The sequence below is a fragment of the Macaca thibetana genome, chromosome 6, assembly GCF_024542745.1.
Source record: "Macaca thibetana thibetana isolate TM-01 chromosome 6, ASM2454274v1, whole genome shotgun sequence".
Lineage (NCBI taxonomy): Eukaryota > Metazoa > Chordata > Mammalia > Primates > Cercopithecidae > Macaca > Macaca thibetana.
In genome coordinates, this window is record NC_065583.1 from 25,123,053 (window position 1) to 25,142,731 (window position 19,679).

The 19,679-nt window shown below is 38.4% G+C and overlaps 1 protein-coding gene across 3 annotated transcripts in view; it reads right to left on the bottom strand.

The window, feature by feature from the left end:
- The window catches only part of SGCD (sarcoglycan delta), a 426,107-nt gene that overhangs the window by 220,610 nt on the left and 185,818 nt on the right, over window positions 1–19,679 (bottom strand). For all 3 annotated transcript variants that reach the window (XM_050793959.1, XM_050793958.1, XM_050793960.1), the window contains one exon: window positions 17,310–17,411. In XM_050793959.1, the coding sequence (XP_050649916.1) occupies window positions 17,310–17,411 (102 nt within the window). The remainder of the gene's footprint in view (window positions 1–17,309; window positions 17,412–19,679) is intronic.

Here is a 19,679-nt window from a genome sequence, read left to right on the forward strand (position 1 = left end):
GGTTACACTTAGCTGCTGATAGAGATCACAAAAAAAAAGTAACAGTATATGTTTATAATTTCATATGGCAAAAAAGTTTTTTCAGCTTCTGAAACTGTGTCTCCTGAAAAATTAGTGTTTATGACAAGGAATACGTTTTTTAAAATTAAGACTAATAGCGTAACATATTCATAGCAATGACAGAGCACTGGGTACAGCCAGAGTTGCCAGAAGATGAATATGTTTTGACTGAAGCATTAAGAAATAAAGCATTTTTTTACAGCAACATTTTTTTTCCAACAATATAGGAGTGAAGAAAAACAAAGGTTTTAAGACCATATGACAATATTAAAACATGTGCCTTTTTTATTATTATTTTTTTTTATTTTTGAGACAGAATCTCACTCTGTTGCCAGGCTGGAGTGCTGTGATTTCAGCTCACTGCAACCTCTGCCTCCCAGGTTCATGCGATTCTCCTGCCTCAGCCTCCTCAGTAGCTGGGACACGCCACCACGCCCAGCTAATTTTTGTATTTTTAGCAGAGACAGGGTTTCACCATGTTGGCCAGGATGGTCTCGATCTCTTGACCTTGTTATCCACCTGCCTCAGCCTTCCAAAGTGCTGGGATTACAGGTGTGAGCCAGCGCACCCGGCCCATGTGCCTTTCTTAAGGCTACTTGCCCTCCATTGTTCTCCTCAAGTGTACTCAGCAGTTACTACTGTCGGTGGGAATGCCTCCTAATCTAGGTAGGAATCTTCTTACTGCTAAAGGAACAAACCAAGCTACAGTGGACTCTGGTATGCATTTCTTTCTCATAAATGCAATTTATGAAATAAGCAAGAAACAGTCTCAGCACCAACTAATCATTCTAGGCAGTTGGGATGTTCTTGAAATCAAAAGTATTAGATGATGTTGAAATGCCATAGTGATGATGATGAGAAACCCAAAGGTTTGAAGGACTGGAAATGCTAATTTTGTTCTATTAAAATGTCCTATCTATAACACACAGCTCAACACTTAGGAGCTCTCATTAGTTTATGAATGGCATGAATCAAGGCATATAGGAGGTTAAAGCTACAGAGTAGGGAAAGATGAACTTTACTACCTTTAGTCCACTCTTAGCTCTTCCACCTAAAGTCTATTCTGACTCCCTCATGGCCTCACACCACATAGTTGCTTGTGCCACTGTCTACATAGTTGAATTCTTAGTATGCAGCTAATACAGATAATTAATAAATGTATAAGATCCTTTTGAAGAGATGCTTGTCTCTCCAAAAGCTTCTTACAGAATCTTTGAGTGAGAAAGATCCTAAGAGAACATGCATTCATTCAAACAACAATTTGTTTTCCTATCATGTGACAGGAACTAGTCTAGAAACTAAGGATACAGTGGCAAACAAAGACAATAGTATTAATAAATGCTAATAATATATATTATTATTTTCAAATATTATACAGTGTTCTGTATCCAATGCACTATTCTATAAACTTTACATACATTAACTCTTATAATCCCATAATAAGCTTATGAGGTAGTGCTATTATTATGCCCATTTTTCAGAGGAGTCAAGTGAGGAACAGAAAAGGTCAAGTAACTTGCTTAAAGTTACAAGGCTAGTAAATGGCAGAGCAAAGTTTCAAACTCAGGAAGTTGGTGTTCCAGATCCTGCTCCCAAATACCACATAGTACTGCCTTTCTCCATCTCTGCTGTCATGGAGTTTATATAGCAATAGTGGAAACAAACAGGTAAATGTAAAAATATATAATTATATGATACATATGTAATCTGATATGATACAATATAACAAGATAAAGCCACTGGGTCAGAGATATATTTCAGATAAGGCAGTCAGGGAAGGTCTTCATGAGAAAATGGCATTGAAACAGAGACCTGGAAAAAATGAGGCTAGTTTTTGATCCAGTCTGGTCATTTTTAAACTATGGTCTGTGGAATCCCAGCAAGAGACTCAGTCCCCTGTTGCTGGTGACAGGAAGACTGGCTGGGTAGGACAACAGGTGCAGGACCATCTTCTGGTCAACCACAGCAGCTCAGCTTCCACCTGGTTTGGATTTGGGGGTTCAAAGTAAAATTAGACTTAAAAATATTTCATGATTTCAAAAAAAAGCTACAGAAAACCATTGATTATATCCAACTTCTTTCACAAATAGATAGTTCACAGATAAAGAAACTGAGACATGAAGAGAAGTAACTTGCTCAAGGGCTCACTTGGATGGTGATCAGCAGGACAATGAGAAGATAAGCCAGATTCCCTGAGTTTGAATCTAGTCTACTTTCTATAACACTGCGCTGCTAGTTTTAACTCCCTCCATCATCCAGGACATTTTAAACAAATCTCTGGAAAGTACAGATAGAAGGTTTCATCTAACACACTGTCTCTCTCTTTCAAAAATTCATAGCCAAACTCCAGGTTTAGTAAGAGCAAACTCCTGGGATGCTATGGACTCCCCTTATATTCTATTAGCTTGTCCTCGTCTTTGCCTCCAATTATAGTTTATGTTTTTTTCTGATCTTAACCCATTACATCTTTTGTGACTATGTTGCTGTATGTACTTCTTATAAGTTACTTCCAATCCTTTGGGGAAATGTGTTTGTACATCAGTGAAAGGAGTGTTTACAGTATGAGTCTGCCTGAATAAAAATTACTGAGAGATCCAGAAGCCTTCAAATAAATGAGATTCTAATGACCCTTCTGTACCATGATAGGCAATGAGGAAGAATTTCAGGAATCTTACCTGTCCAGTGGCCCTCAACTCATACAATTAGACATTCTCAGGCTCCTTTGAAGTTTGAAGACACTTCTCCTACCAGAACTGTGGCTGACATAGTTATAGCTGAGATCTGACCAAACTCCTCAGTGACTCTTACATTTCTAGTATAAGCTTTATTTAAGAAAAGCAGGCACAGTCAATTTATTCCTATCAGCCGTGTTAATTGTATTGCAACCAAAAGCCTCTGAATACCTATCTCTGTTTTCCAGAATAAACTGACAATAGTATTACATGTTGAACTATTCAAAGTTTATGCGTCTGTTTAAAAAAAATGTAAGCAGCTGGTTCACATGATTGTCCACAATAAGTTATAACAGGAAAACAGACAGATACATTTGGGGAATGGCAACTGGCTTCATAGTACAGATGGGCTTATAGATGACCCTTCCAATTTTTAATAATATCCATAATTCATGTGTGAGCAAAGAAATGCAAAGAGGCCTAATGCACCCTTCTCACTTAGTACAAATCACTTTTATTTACTCAGGCAATACTTCATGGTCCAGTTAACTTCTTAATTAAAGAGAGCAAGATGCTCATGTTCCATGCAAGTGGCATGGAAAATACTGTTTTGTGTGCAGTATGTTCACTTGGGAGTTGGAGCTGCTTTGCTTACTGAGAAGCCATCATAGCTTTCATTTTGTTTCTAAACTAACCAGAGACATGACTTTGCTCCTTGCAACTAATTTATCAATGGAACCTATTCAGACTGTGTGTGTGTCTGCCATCCCATGATAGTGTTTTTTTTTGTTTTGTTTTGTTTTTGTTTTTGTTTTTTTTCCTCCTCATAAACAGCACTCAGAATCCATATCTTCACACTTTCTCATCTTTATCTCCCTCCTTCCCCAGCTTAGGTTCTTTAGTGGTTAGAGGAACAAAAAGGAAGCACGTTTTAGGAGACTCCGAGTAGAGAATGGCTGTAAAGGGCCATATTTCAGACTCTAGAAATTCTAAGACAACTACTATCTGCCATTGAACTTGCACACAATTTCAAAACCAAGAAGAACAAAACTAGAGGAATCACATGTCCTGATTACAAATTACATTACAAAGTTATTGAAATCAAAGCAGTATGGTACTAACAAAAACAAGCAAAAAACAGATATATAGATAAATTGAACAGAATAGAAAGCCCAGAAATAAACCCACAGATACGATCAACTAATTTTCAACAAAATTACCAAAATATGTGATGGGTAAAACATAGTCTCTTCAATAAATGGTGCTGGGAAAACAGGATAGCCACACGCACAAAAATGAAATTGAATCCTTATTTTATACTATACACAAAAATCAACTCGAAATGGGTTAAAGGCTTAAGCATAAGACCAGAAACAGTAAAACTACTGGAGGAAAACATAGGGGCAAAGCTCTATGACACTGGTCTTTGAAATGAATTTTTTCTTATATGAGCCAAAAGCATAGGAATCAAAAGCAAAATCAAGCAAACAAGTAGGGCTATATTAAACTAAAAGTTTTCCATACAATTAAAAAAAAAAATGAAAAGGCAATCTATGGAACGTGAGAACATATTTGCAAACTACCTTCCTGATAATGGATTAATAATAAAACTATATAAAGAACTCATGCAACTCAAGAGCATAAAACTAAATAACCCAAATTTAAAAATTGGCAAATAACCTGAATAAATATTTTTCCAAAGAAGGCATACAATTGACCAAGAGGTATATGAAAAGGTATTCAACAGCACTAATCATCAGCGAAATGCAAATCAAAACCACAATTGGTTATGACCTCACCCTTTTTAGAATGGCTGTTGTCAAAAAGATGAAAGATAACAAATGTTGGCAAGGATGTAGAGAAAAGAGGACCTTTATGTATTGTTGGTTGAAATGTAAATTGGTATAGCCATTATGGAAACTGCAAGGACCTTTCCCCCAAAAAATTAAAATAGAACTACCATAGGATACAGTCATCCCACTTCTGGGTATATATCCAACAGAATGAAAATCATTATCTCAGAGAGGTATCTGCATCCCCATGTTCCCTGTAGCATTATTCACAATAGACAAGATATGAATTCAATCTAAGAGTCAACTGACAGATGAATGAGCAAATATGGTATATATACACGATGGAATACTATTTAGCCTTAAAAGAGGAAATCTTGTCATTTTTAACAACATGGATGAACCCGGAGAACATTAAGCTAAGTGAAATCAGCCAGTCACAGAAAGGTAAATACTGCATAATCTCACTTTTATGTAGAATTTTAAAAAGTCAAACACAGAAACAATGAGTAGAAGGGTTGTTAGTGAGGGTGGGAGTGGGGTAGGTGAAATAAGATGTTCATCAAAGAGTACACACTTTCATTTATAACATGAATAAATTCTGGAGACCTAATATACAACATGGTGACTATAGTTAATAATCATGTATTATATACCTGAAATTTGTTAAGAAAGTAGACCTTAGGTACTCTCACCACATGCATGAAATAAGGTAGTTATGTGAGGTGATGAATATGTTAATTAGCTTGATTATGTTAGTCATTTCATGATGTATATTTAAACGTCATTAAGTTTGTACACCTTAAATATATACAATTTTTGCCTGTCAATTATACTTCAATAAAGCAGTAGGGGAACCCCCAAGCGACAGCACTAGGAGAAATTGGGTCACAAGAGAGAGAAACAAGAAGTAAGGAATGTTAAACTAGGAGTGAATATTAATCCTATGAAATCAGCCTAGTTTCTTAACTCCTGTATGATGATGATATATATCCATAGATTCTTGGAAACTGCCACTTTAAGTGAAATAACATGCAACAAAAGCATTTTTTTTCTCACCAATGTTATAACAAAATGACTCTGCACAAAACAATGTCTCCCAAGGACCTAATATATGCTGTTCTACTTAAAGTTGCAGTTTCTAAGAACCTACTGAGGACATCAAGTAAAAAGGTATTGTACATTCACAACTCCATAAACCAGGGACTGCACCTGCAAGGTACTTCAGAGGTCTGTAGTATAAATGAGTTAAGCAACTGGGTGTGACACAGTAGTGACTGGTAAGACTGTGCCAAACTGAAGAACAAATGTCTCATATAAAGTATGAAGTTTACAAAATGTAAGGCTGCCCCCGAACTCTACCCTGTAAGAATATCAAACCACTCTACCATATTTTTGCTCCTTCATAAAAATCAGAAAATGTAGATTTTTTAAAAATGTGAAATTCTCAGATTTTTAAATAGTAGAAGCACACATATTAATAGTAAAAGAAACATAATGTGTGAGGCAAATAGACTACATCTGTGACCTGGATTCAGTTTATAACTTCTGTCATAACCTCACTTAATACTGTCTAAGGCAGGTCACTAAAATTATTTCACTTAACTCTTATGAGAAATATATCATCCCAGTGATTAGATCATCTGTAATTAAGCTCAGTTCTGTTGCATTATCCACTGTTGTTTCCAGTTTCCTTCTCATAGTGCTTGTGAACCTTCTCATGAGTTCAAACATACATTTCAGTCAAAGTCATTCCTCATGACAGGTAAATTGCCATGTGTAACCACTTATCACACTAAACATGGTATCATGAAAAAATTACCACTTAACAATCAGGTTGGTCACAGGGAAGAATACTGCCATTCTGGATTTTAGTTCTAAATTTAGCTGGGTATAATTTGGTAAATCCTGCTTTCTTTCTGAGCCTTAGTGCCCCAACCAGTAAATGAAGTAACTGGTCTAATTAAATTATTAGGTGCTTTTAACGTTCAGCCTAGATATATCTTGGTAATTAGGGATGATGGCATAAATCTCAATTGACATCATGTTAAAATCAAAATGGATTTTTAAAAATCTCACTCTTCATTAAATAAAGAAATGATTGATCCAAAAATAACAATTCATTTTGAGGATGACTGACTTAGGGTTTCAAAAAGTATACAGATATTTCTCAAATTTGATAAATACTGACACATTTGGATACCGTCATGCCCCATTCTATATGTAGAATTTAGACTTTAATAAGAACCAACATTTACACAGGCTTTTGTATGGCACTGATGTGTGTGTGTGTAGGCGGGGGATAGGGCTGTCTTTTTTTTAAGTTCTGGGGTACATGTACAGGATGTACAAGTTTGTTACATAGGTAAATGTGTGCCATGGTTGTTGGCTGTACCTATCAACCCATCACCTAGGTTTAAAGCCAAGCATGCATTAACTATTTTTCCTGATGCTCCCCCTCCAACTCCCCACCAACAGGCCCGGGTTTGTGTTGTTCGCCTCCCTGTGTCCGTGTGTTCTCATTGTTCAGCTCCCACTTTTAAGTGAGAACATGCGGTGTTTGATTTTCTGTTCCTGTGTTAGTTTGCTGAGGATAATTGCTTCCAGCTCCATCTATGGCCCTGCAAAGGACATGATCTCATTCCTTTTCATGGCTGCATAGTATTTCATGGTGTATATGTACCACATTTTCTTTTTTGTATCTTTTTTACTATTATACTTTAAGTTCTAGAGTACATGTGCACAATGTGCAGATTTGTTACATAGGTATACATGTGCCATGTTGCTGCACCCATCAACTCATCATTTACATTAGGTATTTCTCCTAATGCTATCCCACCCCCAGCCCCCCACCCCCTGACAGGCCCCGGTGTGTGATGTTCCCTGCTCTGTATCCAAGTGTTCTCACTGTTCAATTCTCACCTATGAGTGAGAACATGTGATGTTTGGTTTTCTGTCCTTGTGATAATTTGCTGAGAATGATGGTTTCCAGCTTCGTCTATGTCCCTGCAAAGGACATGAACTCATCCATTTTTATGGCTACATAGTCTTCCATGGTGTATATGTGCCACATTTTCTTAATCCAGTCTATCATTGATGGACATTTGGGTTGATTCCAAGTCTTTGCTATTGTGAATAGTGCTGCAATAAACATACGTGAGGTACCACATTTTCTTTATCCAGTCTATCACTGATGGGCATTTGGGTTGATTCCATGTCTTTGCTATTGCAAATAGTGCTGCAATGAACATACACATGTATGTATCTTTATAATAGAATCATCTATATTCCTTTGGGTATATACCCAGTAATGGGATTGCTGGGACAAATGGTATTTTTAGTTCCAGGTCTTTGAGGAATCACCACACTGTCTTTCACAATGGTTAAACTAATTTATATTCCCACCAACAATGTAAAAGCATTCCTATTCCTCCACAGCCTCACTAGCATCTGTGGTTTCTTGACTTTTAGTAATAGCCATTTTGACTGACATGAGGTGGTATCTCATTGTGGATTTGATTTGTATTTATCTAATGATCAGTGATACTGAGCTTTTTTAAAAACTTTTGTTGGTGATGTGTATGCCTTCTTTTGAGAACTGTCTGTTCATGTCCGTTGCCCACTTTATAATGCAGTTGTTTTTTTCTTGTAAATTTGTTTAAGTTCCTTGTCGACTCTGAATATTAGACCTTTCTCAGATGGATAGATTGCAAAAATTTTCTCCCATTCAGTAGGTTGTATGTTTGCTGTGATGATAGTTTCTTTTGCTGTGCAGAAGCTCTTTAGTTTAACTAGATCCGTTGGTCAATTTTTGCTTTTGTTGCAGTTACTGTTGGCATTTTCATTATGAAATATTTGCCCATGCCTATGTCCTGAATGGTACTGCCTAGATTTTCTTCCAGAGTTTTTGTGATTTGGGGTTTTACATTTAAGTCTTTAATCCAGCTTGAGTTGATTCATGTATATGGTGTAAGGAAGGGGTCCAGTTTCAATTTTCTGCGTATGGCTAGCCAGTTCTCCCAGCATCATTTCTTAAATAGGGAATACTTTCCCCATTGCTTGTCTTTGTCAGGTTTGTTGAAGATCAGATGGTTGTAGATGTGTGGTCTTAATTCTTTTTTTTTTTTTTTTTTTTTTTTGAGAGAGTCTTACTCTGTTGCCCAGACTGGAGTGCACTGGCACAATCTTTGCTCACTGCAAGCTCCACCACCCGGGTTCGTGCCATTCTCCTTCCTCAGCCTCCCAAGTAGCTGGGACTACTGGCACATGCCACCAAGCCTGGCTAATTTTTGTATTTGTAGTAGAGGTGGGGTTTCGCCATGTTGGCCAGGATGGTCTTGAACTCCTGACCTCAGGTGATCCATGCACCTCGGCCTCCCAAAGTGCTAGGATTACAGGCGAGAGCCACCTCATCCAGCCCATTATTACCCACCTTCTGAAGCCTGCTTAGTCAGTTCATTCATCTCAGCCTCAGCCCAGTCCTATACCCTTACTGGAAAGGTGCTGCAATCATTTGGAGGAGATGAGGCACTCTGGCTTTTTGAGTTTTCAGCTTTTTACATTGATTCTTCCTCATCTTTGTGAGCTTATCTACCTTTGGTCTTTGAGGTTGCTGACCTTTGGATAGGGTTTTGTGGGTATTTTTTTTGTTGATGTTGTTGTTGCTGCTTTCTGTTTGCTTTTAACAGTCAGGCCCCTCTTCTGTACAGCTGCTGCAGTTTGCTGGGGTCCACTCCAGACCCTATTCTCCTGGGTCCCTCCTGCACCTGGAGGTGTCACCAGTGGAGTCCACAGAACAGCAAAGATGGCTGCCTGCTCCTTCCTCTGGGAACTCTGTCCCAGAGGGGTAGTGACCTGATGCTGGCTGAAATGCTCCAGCATAAAATATCTGGCAACCCCTATTGCGGGGTTGGTGAAGGGGGGGCCTCACCTAGTCAGGAGGCATGGGATCAGCCACTCGCTTAATGAAGCACTCTGGCTGCCCCTTGGCAGAGTGGGTGTTCTGTGCTCAGGGGAATTCCCTTGTCTGGACTGCCTGGCCTCCTCAGAGCCAGTAGACTAACTCTACTGAGCCTGGAGACCATAGCCGCTTCTCCCCCTGGGGGTCCATCCCAGGTCAATTAGAGTTCTGTCTGTAAATCTTTGGCTGCAGTTGCTGAAATTCCCTCAGGGAGGCCCTGCCTGGTGAGGAGGGATGGATCCAGGTCCTACCTACAGAAACAGTCTGGCCACAACCTGCTACAGCTGCTGCATTGCACTGTGGGGAATTCTTTCACATCCAAACCACCTAGTCTCCAGGGCACCAGCAGGGGAAAACGACTGGGGCACAGTGATGGCAGCCACCCCTCCCCTCTGGAACTTGGTCATCTCTGGCAGCCTCCGGCATGCTGCTGCTGGCCACAACTGGTGCAGCTGCTGAGAGTCTGCACAGCTGTGCTCTTGGGTCCCAAGACCCTGGTGGCGTGGGCTCACAAGGGTATCTCCTGATCCATGGGTTACACAGATATGTGGGAAAAGCTTGGTTTCCCGGGCTGGGCAGCACAATCGCTCACCGCTCCTTTGGCTGGGGGTGGGAACTCCCGATTGCACATGCGGCTCCCGGGTGGGCCGTCACTCCACCCTGCTTATCCTCACTCTCTGTGGGTCACACCAACACCTAGTCAGTCCCAGTGAGAGAGCCTGGATACCTCAGCTGAAGATGCAGGATTCACACGCCGTCTTCATTCTTTTCGGTGAGAGCGGCCAACCGCAACTACTTCTAATCAACCATCTTGGCCCCTCCATGTGTGTTTTAATCTTTAAATATTTTATTTTGCTTTTGTTATGTTATAAAATGAGTGAAAATGTCATTACTGAATCAGAGTGCAAAAACATTTTTAAGGTACTTGAAATATATCATCAAGCTTTTTTTTTTTTTTTTTTTTTTTTCCAGAAAGACTGTGCCAAGAATGCTAGACCCAGCAAAAATGTTTAAGAAGAATGAGAGAAAAGTAAAATTTTAGAAGAAGGTAACTCAACAAAGGAAAATTTTAAAACTAAAAGCTACTGGATATAAAATGGGTTTTCTTTGAGAGTAGTAAGTCTGTCATTAAGAAGATATTCAAGCAGAGGTTGCAAGACCATTTGGTTCAGAGGAAATCCAAACATCAGGTGAAATTTGGACTGTATGATGATGTGAAAATCATCATCATTATCATCATTGTCAGAAGGGGATGAAGGTAGCGGCTACCATTTCTGGACACTCACTTTACGTCAAGTTCTGTATTAACAGTTAACAAACATTATCTTGCTTATTTACAACCAAGTGTTAATATCTCAGCTGTGCAGGTAAGAAAACAAGCATTTGCAAGGTTAACAATTGTTCGAAGATTATTCACTGAGCAAATGGCAGCATTAGTTGCCACCCAAGTCCAACAAGACAGCACATGCTCAAATCCATGTTGTTACACTGCCTCTTGGTATAAGCAACTTCTAAAATCCTTATTTATATATGACTTTATAATTCTATGTGCTGGTTTTCATACATGAGAATATCTTAAGATAGGCATAGCCAAGATTTTTTTAAAATATTTTAAAAAACATATATTTACATGATAATTTTTTACATAACAATATTTACATAATAATTTTCCACTTTATTCTCCTAATGTAAATTAGTTTTTCTGATCCATTCAAATTTTCTTTCCACCCTCTCCTCTCCTGAACTTCTAAATTCAATACAGCAATGGGCTAGGAGCCCTATACCCACTCTCAAATTCATGATACGACTTTCCTATTGCTGTAGGTATGGAACAATAATAGGTGCTTAATAAATGCTATTTTCCTTTCCTTTGCTAGTTCACATTAAGTTATGCAAAAGCATCATCTAATCCTATTGCCATAAGATGCGAGGTAAAAAGCCTCTTTGAAGTAGTGATATACAACTTTGTCTAAGAATGAATGAATACTAAGGAGACCTTTACTCACAAAGTAGTAATAAAGGTTTCCTTAGTACCCATTAATTCGTTCTATCCACTAGTAGTTCCTGTCAAAAACTTGCAGTTATACTTAGCAATCAAAAAGATATCCAATCACATTAAAATAGCATTCAAATATAGAGTTGTATAGCATTAAATCCCTTAACTTTACAAACTTCTGTGCTAATGCATTCAAGTGGTATTTCTAAGATATGTTGTCTTTGGATGTCATGATTGAATACTTAATTTAGCATGTGCCCTTCTCAATCTATTTTCTGGACAGCATGATACTTTACCACTTAGAAGCTGTACATCCATGTGGCTGAAAGTTAGAATGTCCTAAGGCTTTCATTCAACTCCCAGATGGAAATCTTTATAAAGATGAACATTTCTCATTAATTTATCTTCCTAAGTGATTGCTATCACACTAATCAATTTGTAGTGACTTTACTAGGGTTGCAACCTTCAGTAATGAAATCAGATACAATGCTGAACACTGTGTGAATTGCTTAACTAATCTCAGCTCCTCTCAGATCAGCGAAACATAAAACCACAATAAAGTCAAGTGTTGCTTCATTAGTTGTCCTCACTTTGAGTAGTTGACTAATCTTGTTCAACTGGACACTGATCTCTTTTCAATAGGAAAAGCAGAAGGTGATACCCCATAAAATGGAGGCAGCTGTGATATACATAGAAATGACACTGCAGATAATTATGCAGATGAGAGTCTCCCAGGGGTAGTCCACAGACAATAGTCAGATACATCAGAAAACAATCAGTAAGCTGAAGATAACAAAGGAGTGAATGGAAAGGTGCTAAAAACTACATGGGAGGTTCATGAGCATCATGTGAGGTTAGGACTCAGTAAACATGGCAGATCCGATTGGTTGCCTGCTAACCACTCATTCCTCCCACCTTCCTTAATACCAGAACCTCAGTTTCTTTCAGCTTGCAATAACCTTTGTGCTTAAGGAGAAACAAGCCCTGTGGACTAAATTATCATATTAGAAATCTTTTTCTTTCACCTTTTCATGCCAACATACTTGATTTCAGTTTTTGTGGACATATCAAAGAAATACTAATTCTTCCTTCGTGCCATGCCTAATATGTTATTCTGTATTCCGTTCTCTGTGCTTTGATGTTATCCAGAAGGGAAATATTAAATGTTTATGAAGCAGACCACTTCTAATATCTCTCCCCAGAAAATCAAGACATAGCCCCATTGCAGGCAAAAACAAACAAACAAACAAAAAAATCATATTCTTAAGTTAGACATTAAATAGATGGTTTTAAAAAAGGTCTTTATGGCCGGGCGCGGTGGCTCAAGCCTGTAATCCCAGCACTTTGGGAGGCCGAGACGGGCGGATCACGAGGTCAGGAGATCGAGACCATCCTGGCTAACACGCTGAAACCCCGCCTCTACTAAAAATACAAAAACATAGCCGGGTGAGGTGGCAGGCGCCTGTAGTCCCAGCTACTCGGGAGGCTGAGGCAGGAGAATGGCGGGAACCCGGGAGGCGGAGCTTGCAGTGAGCTGAGATCCAGCCACTGCACTCCAGCCTGGGTGACAGAGCGAGACTCCGTCTCAAAAAAAAAAAAAAAAAAAAAAAAAAAAAAGGTCTTTATAAACTGACAACTTATTATTAACATTATTTAGATACTCTTACTATATGATTCCATTTATATAAAGTTCTAGGAAATGAACATGGGTGGGGAAGTCGGAGGGATGCAACAGGATGGGGGGATTAAAATGGAGCAAGGAGAAATTCTCAGGGGTGATGGATACATTCGTTATCTTGGTTGTGGTGGTTTCATGTGAACAGACATATTTTAGAATTTATCAGATTGTAACTTATCAGAAGTGTACTTCAGGAAAGCTGTTAAAATTTTAAATGTAAGATATACAAAATAAACAATATAGGCATCATTACTTGATGAGGATACATTATGAGAAACATGTCATTAGGTGATTTTGCCATTGTGTGAACATCATAGAGTGTCCTTACACAAACCTAGATGGTGTACTCTACTACACACCTAGGCTGTATGGCATAGCCTATTCCTCCTAGGCTACAAACCTGTATGGCATGTTCCTGCACTGAATATTGTAGGCAATTGGAACACAGAGGGAAGTATCTATCTAAACATAGAAAAAGTACAGTAAAAATACAAATCATGTTATGGTGTTATAATCTTATGAGACCATCATTGCATCAGTACAGAATAGTATTCAAGGTATGGTTTTGTTAAAAAATACATATGCATGGAAAATGTTTGATACAACAGTCAATTTTTTTTTTTTTTTTTTTCCGAGACAGAGTCTCATTCTGTCACCCAGGCTAGAGCGCAGTGGAGGGATCTCAGCTCACTGCAACCTCCACCTCCTGGGTTCAAGTGATTCTCTTGTCTCAGTCTCCAGAGTAGCTGAGATTAGAGCCGCCCACCTCCGTACCTGGCTAATTTTTGTATTTTTAGTAGAAATGGGTTTCACCATCTTGGTCAGGTTGGTCTCAAACTCATGACCTCTTGATCCACCTGCCTCTGCTTTCCAAAGTGTTGGGATTACAGGTGTGAGCCACCGCACCCGGCCAAAACAGTAAATTGTTGAGAGTGCTTGCCTCTGCAGAATAGATTTCAGAGACACTTTCATTTTCAGTGATTCACTGGTTCAGTTTCTCAAACATCTACTGGGCATATACTGTGTGCTAGGTATAGCAAGAGATCTGAGGAATACAGTGGGGACAATCCACCCAATCTCCTGCTCTTCCAAACATATAAACATGATGAGAATGTGAAAGAATGACAGTTATAAGGAATAAAAACCAATGTGCTATTTATATACGGCTACTGTGCTAAATGGACTGACTGGGTGAAGGAAATCTTTCTAAACAGGCGACATCTGAGCTGGCACAAAGATGACCAGAGGACCCCTCAATGAAAACGTCTAATGATACATTTTATAGGCCTTAGTGAGGACTTTAGATTTTATTCCAGATGCAGCAGGAAATCAATGGGAAATCCTTTGCGAAGAGGTGGAGCGATTTGACATTTTGAAGACTACTTTGGCTACAATTTGTGTAATGAGGCTAAAAGCGTAAGGCAGCAGGCAGTGAAGAGACTGTTGCAGTAGTGCAAGTGAGAATGGATGGTGGCTTGGCCTAAGGTGTGGTGTGTGATGCAGAAGGGCGAGTGAATTTGGGCACAGGTTTCAGGTAGAGCTCACATGACTTATGGATTTTATTATGTATGCATATCTGTGTGTCTTCTTTCCTTCCGTTAGAAGATATTTCTTTTGTTATTAGAAACATACAAGGCTACAAAACTTCACTATTTTTGAAAAAAGTTATTAAAAACAATGGAAAATAGTGAATTTGAGGGCTTTTTATTTTCTTTAAACAGTGATTTGAAAGCACTGCATATAGCTCATATATTTCAGTATTGAAATAAGTAATTAAATGTAAAAGTAAGTAATTATTACTTTTTAAACTTACAAGCAGGTGTATCTCTCCATTGAGATCAGTTGTCTGTCAATTTCCAGAGAGGCTGGCTAACACATTTGCTAGACATGCAATTTCTGCATACAGACCCAACAGATGCACCCAGTACCCTGTTTTCAAGTCTTCTAAAACACATTTCCTAATATCTTGACATGACTAATTCTTTACCAAGGAAACTTATTTCAGAATGCTTTACTCAACACATATCAGCTGTTCTTCTTATGTTTTAAAATCTACCTTTTACCACTTCCAGTCTAATAACAGCATTTATATATTTATGGAATTATTCCTAATATAGATTAGAAGGGTTGGTGAATGACAGCCTGTGGCCTATTTTTGTATGACTCCCAAACTAAGAATGCTGTTTAAGTTTTGAGAGCTGTAAAAAAGAAAAAAAAAAAGTTTAAAATAAAACTAAAATATTTACTTTCTGGCCCTTTACAGAAAACGTACGCCAACATCCATTGAGAGAAATGACCAAACTAAACTAGTGAGTTAAACAAGTTTAATACAGGTAAGACTATTTGTCTAAAGTTCAACTAGAAACAGGTCTATGACAACTAACCAAATTGCCAGGTTGGGAAAACAAGGTATAAATTAAGAGCAATGCATAGAACAGGTATTTCTTAAATGCTTAAAACTGTCTCTATTCTGTCCAAGGCAGAATTATCATCTGACTCTCCACGTTACAGGGTCACCTCATTACTCCTTCTAGGGTATAGGTTTCTCAATGACAGTAAATATGTTCACAATACTCTGTGTACTTTAAGTACCCAAGACAATGTACTATAGGTTCCAGTTACATTTTATAAATAATCATTGGATGGCCAAATTCATTTGCTATTTTAGATAGTTTTAACATCCTGACTCCCTCTCTTTTACTAAGCACACAAGAAAGTAAATCTATTTGAAATTTAGTAGTGGCACTAGTTTAATACAATTCAAGACTTTGGATAACATTCAGATAAAATTAGCCACTGCACCAAGTTGCTGAATTTCCATAATTATGCTAATCAATGCACACAATGCAGGTAATGCTTTGGGGGAACTTTCACGTTATGCTCGCAGGTGAAGGGGGATCAATCCAAGGCAGAGCAAATGCATTAATAATCCTTTTCAGCAGCAAATTCTATCACCCCACTAAAAAACAAAAATAAAAACTAAACAAACGAAACCAACCAACCAAAAAACAAAACCACTAAAAGAACCCCACACAATTTGGAATAACAGGGTTAATAAAGGTAAGGTATATATGTAGGAATCACTGCTACAGCAACAAGAAAGAAAAGAAGGAATGAAAGAAAAGGCTTATGTAGGAAATAATGGTTAACAGAGAAGGCTTGAAATCTCTGTCCTGCTACAAGTATGAAGCTTGTGACATGAAACTTCTCCAAGCCTCAGTTGTTTAATCTACAAAATAGAGGCAGCAATAGTCCCCACCTCAGTGGACAAATCTGCGAACTAAATTAGATAATGAGACTGCATGCAAAACAGCAATATGCCTAGAACAGGGTACACACTCTGTTGTGATTATTTAAATATCATTTCAGAATGTAGCTGTTGATATTGAATTATTATTATTATTATTATTATTATTGAGATGGAGCCTTGCTCTGTTGCCCCGGCTGGAGTGCAGTGGCGTGATCTCGGCTCACTGCAGCCTGCACCTCCTGGGTTCAAGCAATTCTCCTTCCTCAGCCTCCCCAGTAGCTGAGACTACAGATGCTCACCACTATACTTGGCAAATTTTTGTATTTTTAGTAAAGACGATGTTTCACTATGTTGTCCAGGCTGGTCTCAAATTCCTATCTCAGGTGATCTGCCCACTTTGGCCTCCCAAAGTGCTGGAATTACAGGTGTGAGCCACTGCACTCAGCCTGATATTGAATTGATCCTAACCAACACCGGCTACATAGTGTAAAGTCTTAATGAAAAACAAAATTCTAATTCTTTAGTTCTGTGTTTCTAAAAATGGCTTTGAAGCACTTGATGAATAAAATAAACAGCAATATTATCATGCATTTGTATACTATTTATGGCTTTTCCACATTTGCTGTCTTGCCTTATTTGCGACACAATCTATAAAGTTGGGTAGCATGGGGTTGTTACCTTCTATTCACCAGGAGTGGAAAGAGGCTCAGAGAGGTCATCTCACTTGCTTACATTACCACTGCTGTGATGATACTCAAAGATTCAGAAGTGAAAGCGAATTCATCTTACTACCAGCGTTACTCCCCATCCCAGTCCTCTGTACCCAGCTGATAGCACGATCAATTCCTCTAGATTCAGATTCTAGAACAACAATAACACCTTCTTCTCTCAGCAGAAACTTACTGGTCGGGACTGGATTTCTTTGGCGTAGAGAGGTTGTAAGAATTCGGAGTCTCCTTCTAGCTTTAGACCTTTTTCTGTGATCCTCAGGTTTCCCATTCCATCCTGAAATAGAACACAGAGATAACAAGGAAGATATGATTAGCCAAAATTTCAAAACACCTCAGGCTGTCAAAAATGGAAAGTTATTGCCTATTTTTTTTTTGAAGGCATGGAATGAGGACGAGTATTCAAAGAACATGTAAAATATTAGGAGGTATTGTTCAATGCAGTTATGCATATTATCTTTTTCACTCTTTCTGAGAAAATTCTATTCCAAGCAATTTGAATGCCCTCTAGTCATCCACATATACAGATTGGGGCAGGGGGCAATTTTGCTAGGCAGCACAGAAAGAATGGAGGGAGAAGGTAAGTAGGAGGAGAGAAAAGGATAATACTCCAGGAAAAGTAAAAGATCCTATTTCCAAAACTCTACAGATATTTCAAGCTGGCAGCCTGTTGGTTAAATCCAGACTTTGGACATGTGTGTTTGAGTCACAAACATTTAAAGAGTCAAGTTAGTTGCTAATATTTTTTAAAAATATTTTGTTATGGAAATAATGAATGCAAAAGTAGAAAGAACAGATAGCAAACACATATGTACCTATCACTCATCTTCAACAATTATCAATTTATGGCTATTATTATCTATTATGGCCACCTACGCTCCCCTTCTTTGTTTAAATATAACCATAATCCCATTACCACACACATACTTGAGAAGTAACAATCATTCCTTAATATCAAACACCCAGTGTCAATGTTCAAATTTCACTAATACTTTTTTTCTCTATAATTTGCTTTTTTGAATTAAGTTCCCTACAGCAATTGTTTGCTACATAAAATACTAGATCAGTTCCTAAAATTTCCAGTCATTTTCTCTCTCATACATCCACACATATACAAATATATACACATATACTTTATTTGATAAATGTCATTTTAAAAATAGAATTACCCAGAGTTCAGATTTTGCTGAACATTCCCATATTTTCATATAATGTGTTCCTCTATTCGTTATGTTTCCTATAAATTGGTAGTTACATCAAGAAGCTTAATCAGACTCAGGTGCAATTTTCTAGAAAGAATATATCCTAGGAAATGGGGTATATTAGTTTTCTATTGTTACAGTAACAAATAATACAACTTGGTGGCTTAAAACAACACAGATTTATTATCTTACAGTTCTGTGTGTTAGCAGTCTGACCAGGACACAATGGGCTACAATCAAGGGGTCAGAAGGGCTATGTCCGTTTCCGGAGGCTATAAAGGGAGAATCAATTTCCTTGCTCTTTCTGGCTCCTGGGTTCATGGCCTCACTTCTATCTCCAAAGTCAGCAGTGGCTGATTTGAGTTTTTCTCACATAAAATCACTCTGACACTGAATCTTCTGCATCCTTCTTCCATTCTCAAGGACCCTTGTGATTTCACTGGGCACATCTGGATAACCCAGGATAATCTCCCCATTTTAAGATCACCTGATCAGTAACTGTAATTCTATCTGCAATCTCAATTCCCCTTTTCCATGTAATGTAATACATTCATGGGTTCTGAGATTATACATGAACATCTTTGAGGTGGAGTGAGGGACATTTTTTACTTAATTCATGGGATATTCTTCTATCAGTAGGCACATAACATTTTTTGCCATGAAGTTATCAGCCAACGTAGTCTTTGCCTAGAGGACCGACGATTTCACTAGAGGTTTCAAACTGGTTATATCACAATTCTATTATTCTTTTTTTTTTTTTTTTTTTTTGAGACGGAGTCTCGCTCTGTCTCCCAGGCTGGAGTACAGTGGCCGGATCTCAGCTCACTGCAAGCTCCGCCTCCCGGGTTCCCGCCATTCTCCTGCCTCAGCCTCCCGAGTAGCTGGGACTACAGGCGCCGCCACCACGCCCGGCTAGTTTTTTGTATTTTTTAGTAGAGACGGGGTTTCAGCGTGTTAGCCAGGATGGTCTCGATCTCCTGACCTCGTGATCCGCCCGTCTCGGCCTCCCAAAGTGCTGGGATTACAGGCTTGAGCCACCGCGCCCGGCCAATTCTATTATTCTTAATTTACTTTCATCTCATCAACCATTTGCTAACTCTAAATTATAGTTGACAGAGGAATTGACAGAGCTGGATTTTCCCTCCTTTATTGTTGATCTTTAAAATACTGAATTGGCTATCTAACATCTTCCACCTAGTATCTTCCAAACCAATGAGGATTCTACTTTTTAACTATGACTATAAACATTTTCACTTGTTTCATTATAGCAATTATTATTATTATAATTTTCTAATTTCCCTACTTCAGTAAAGGAGTTTTTTCCAGTTGACTGCTGCACCCTT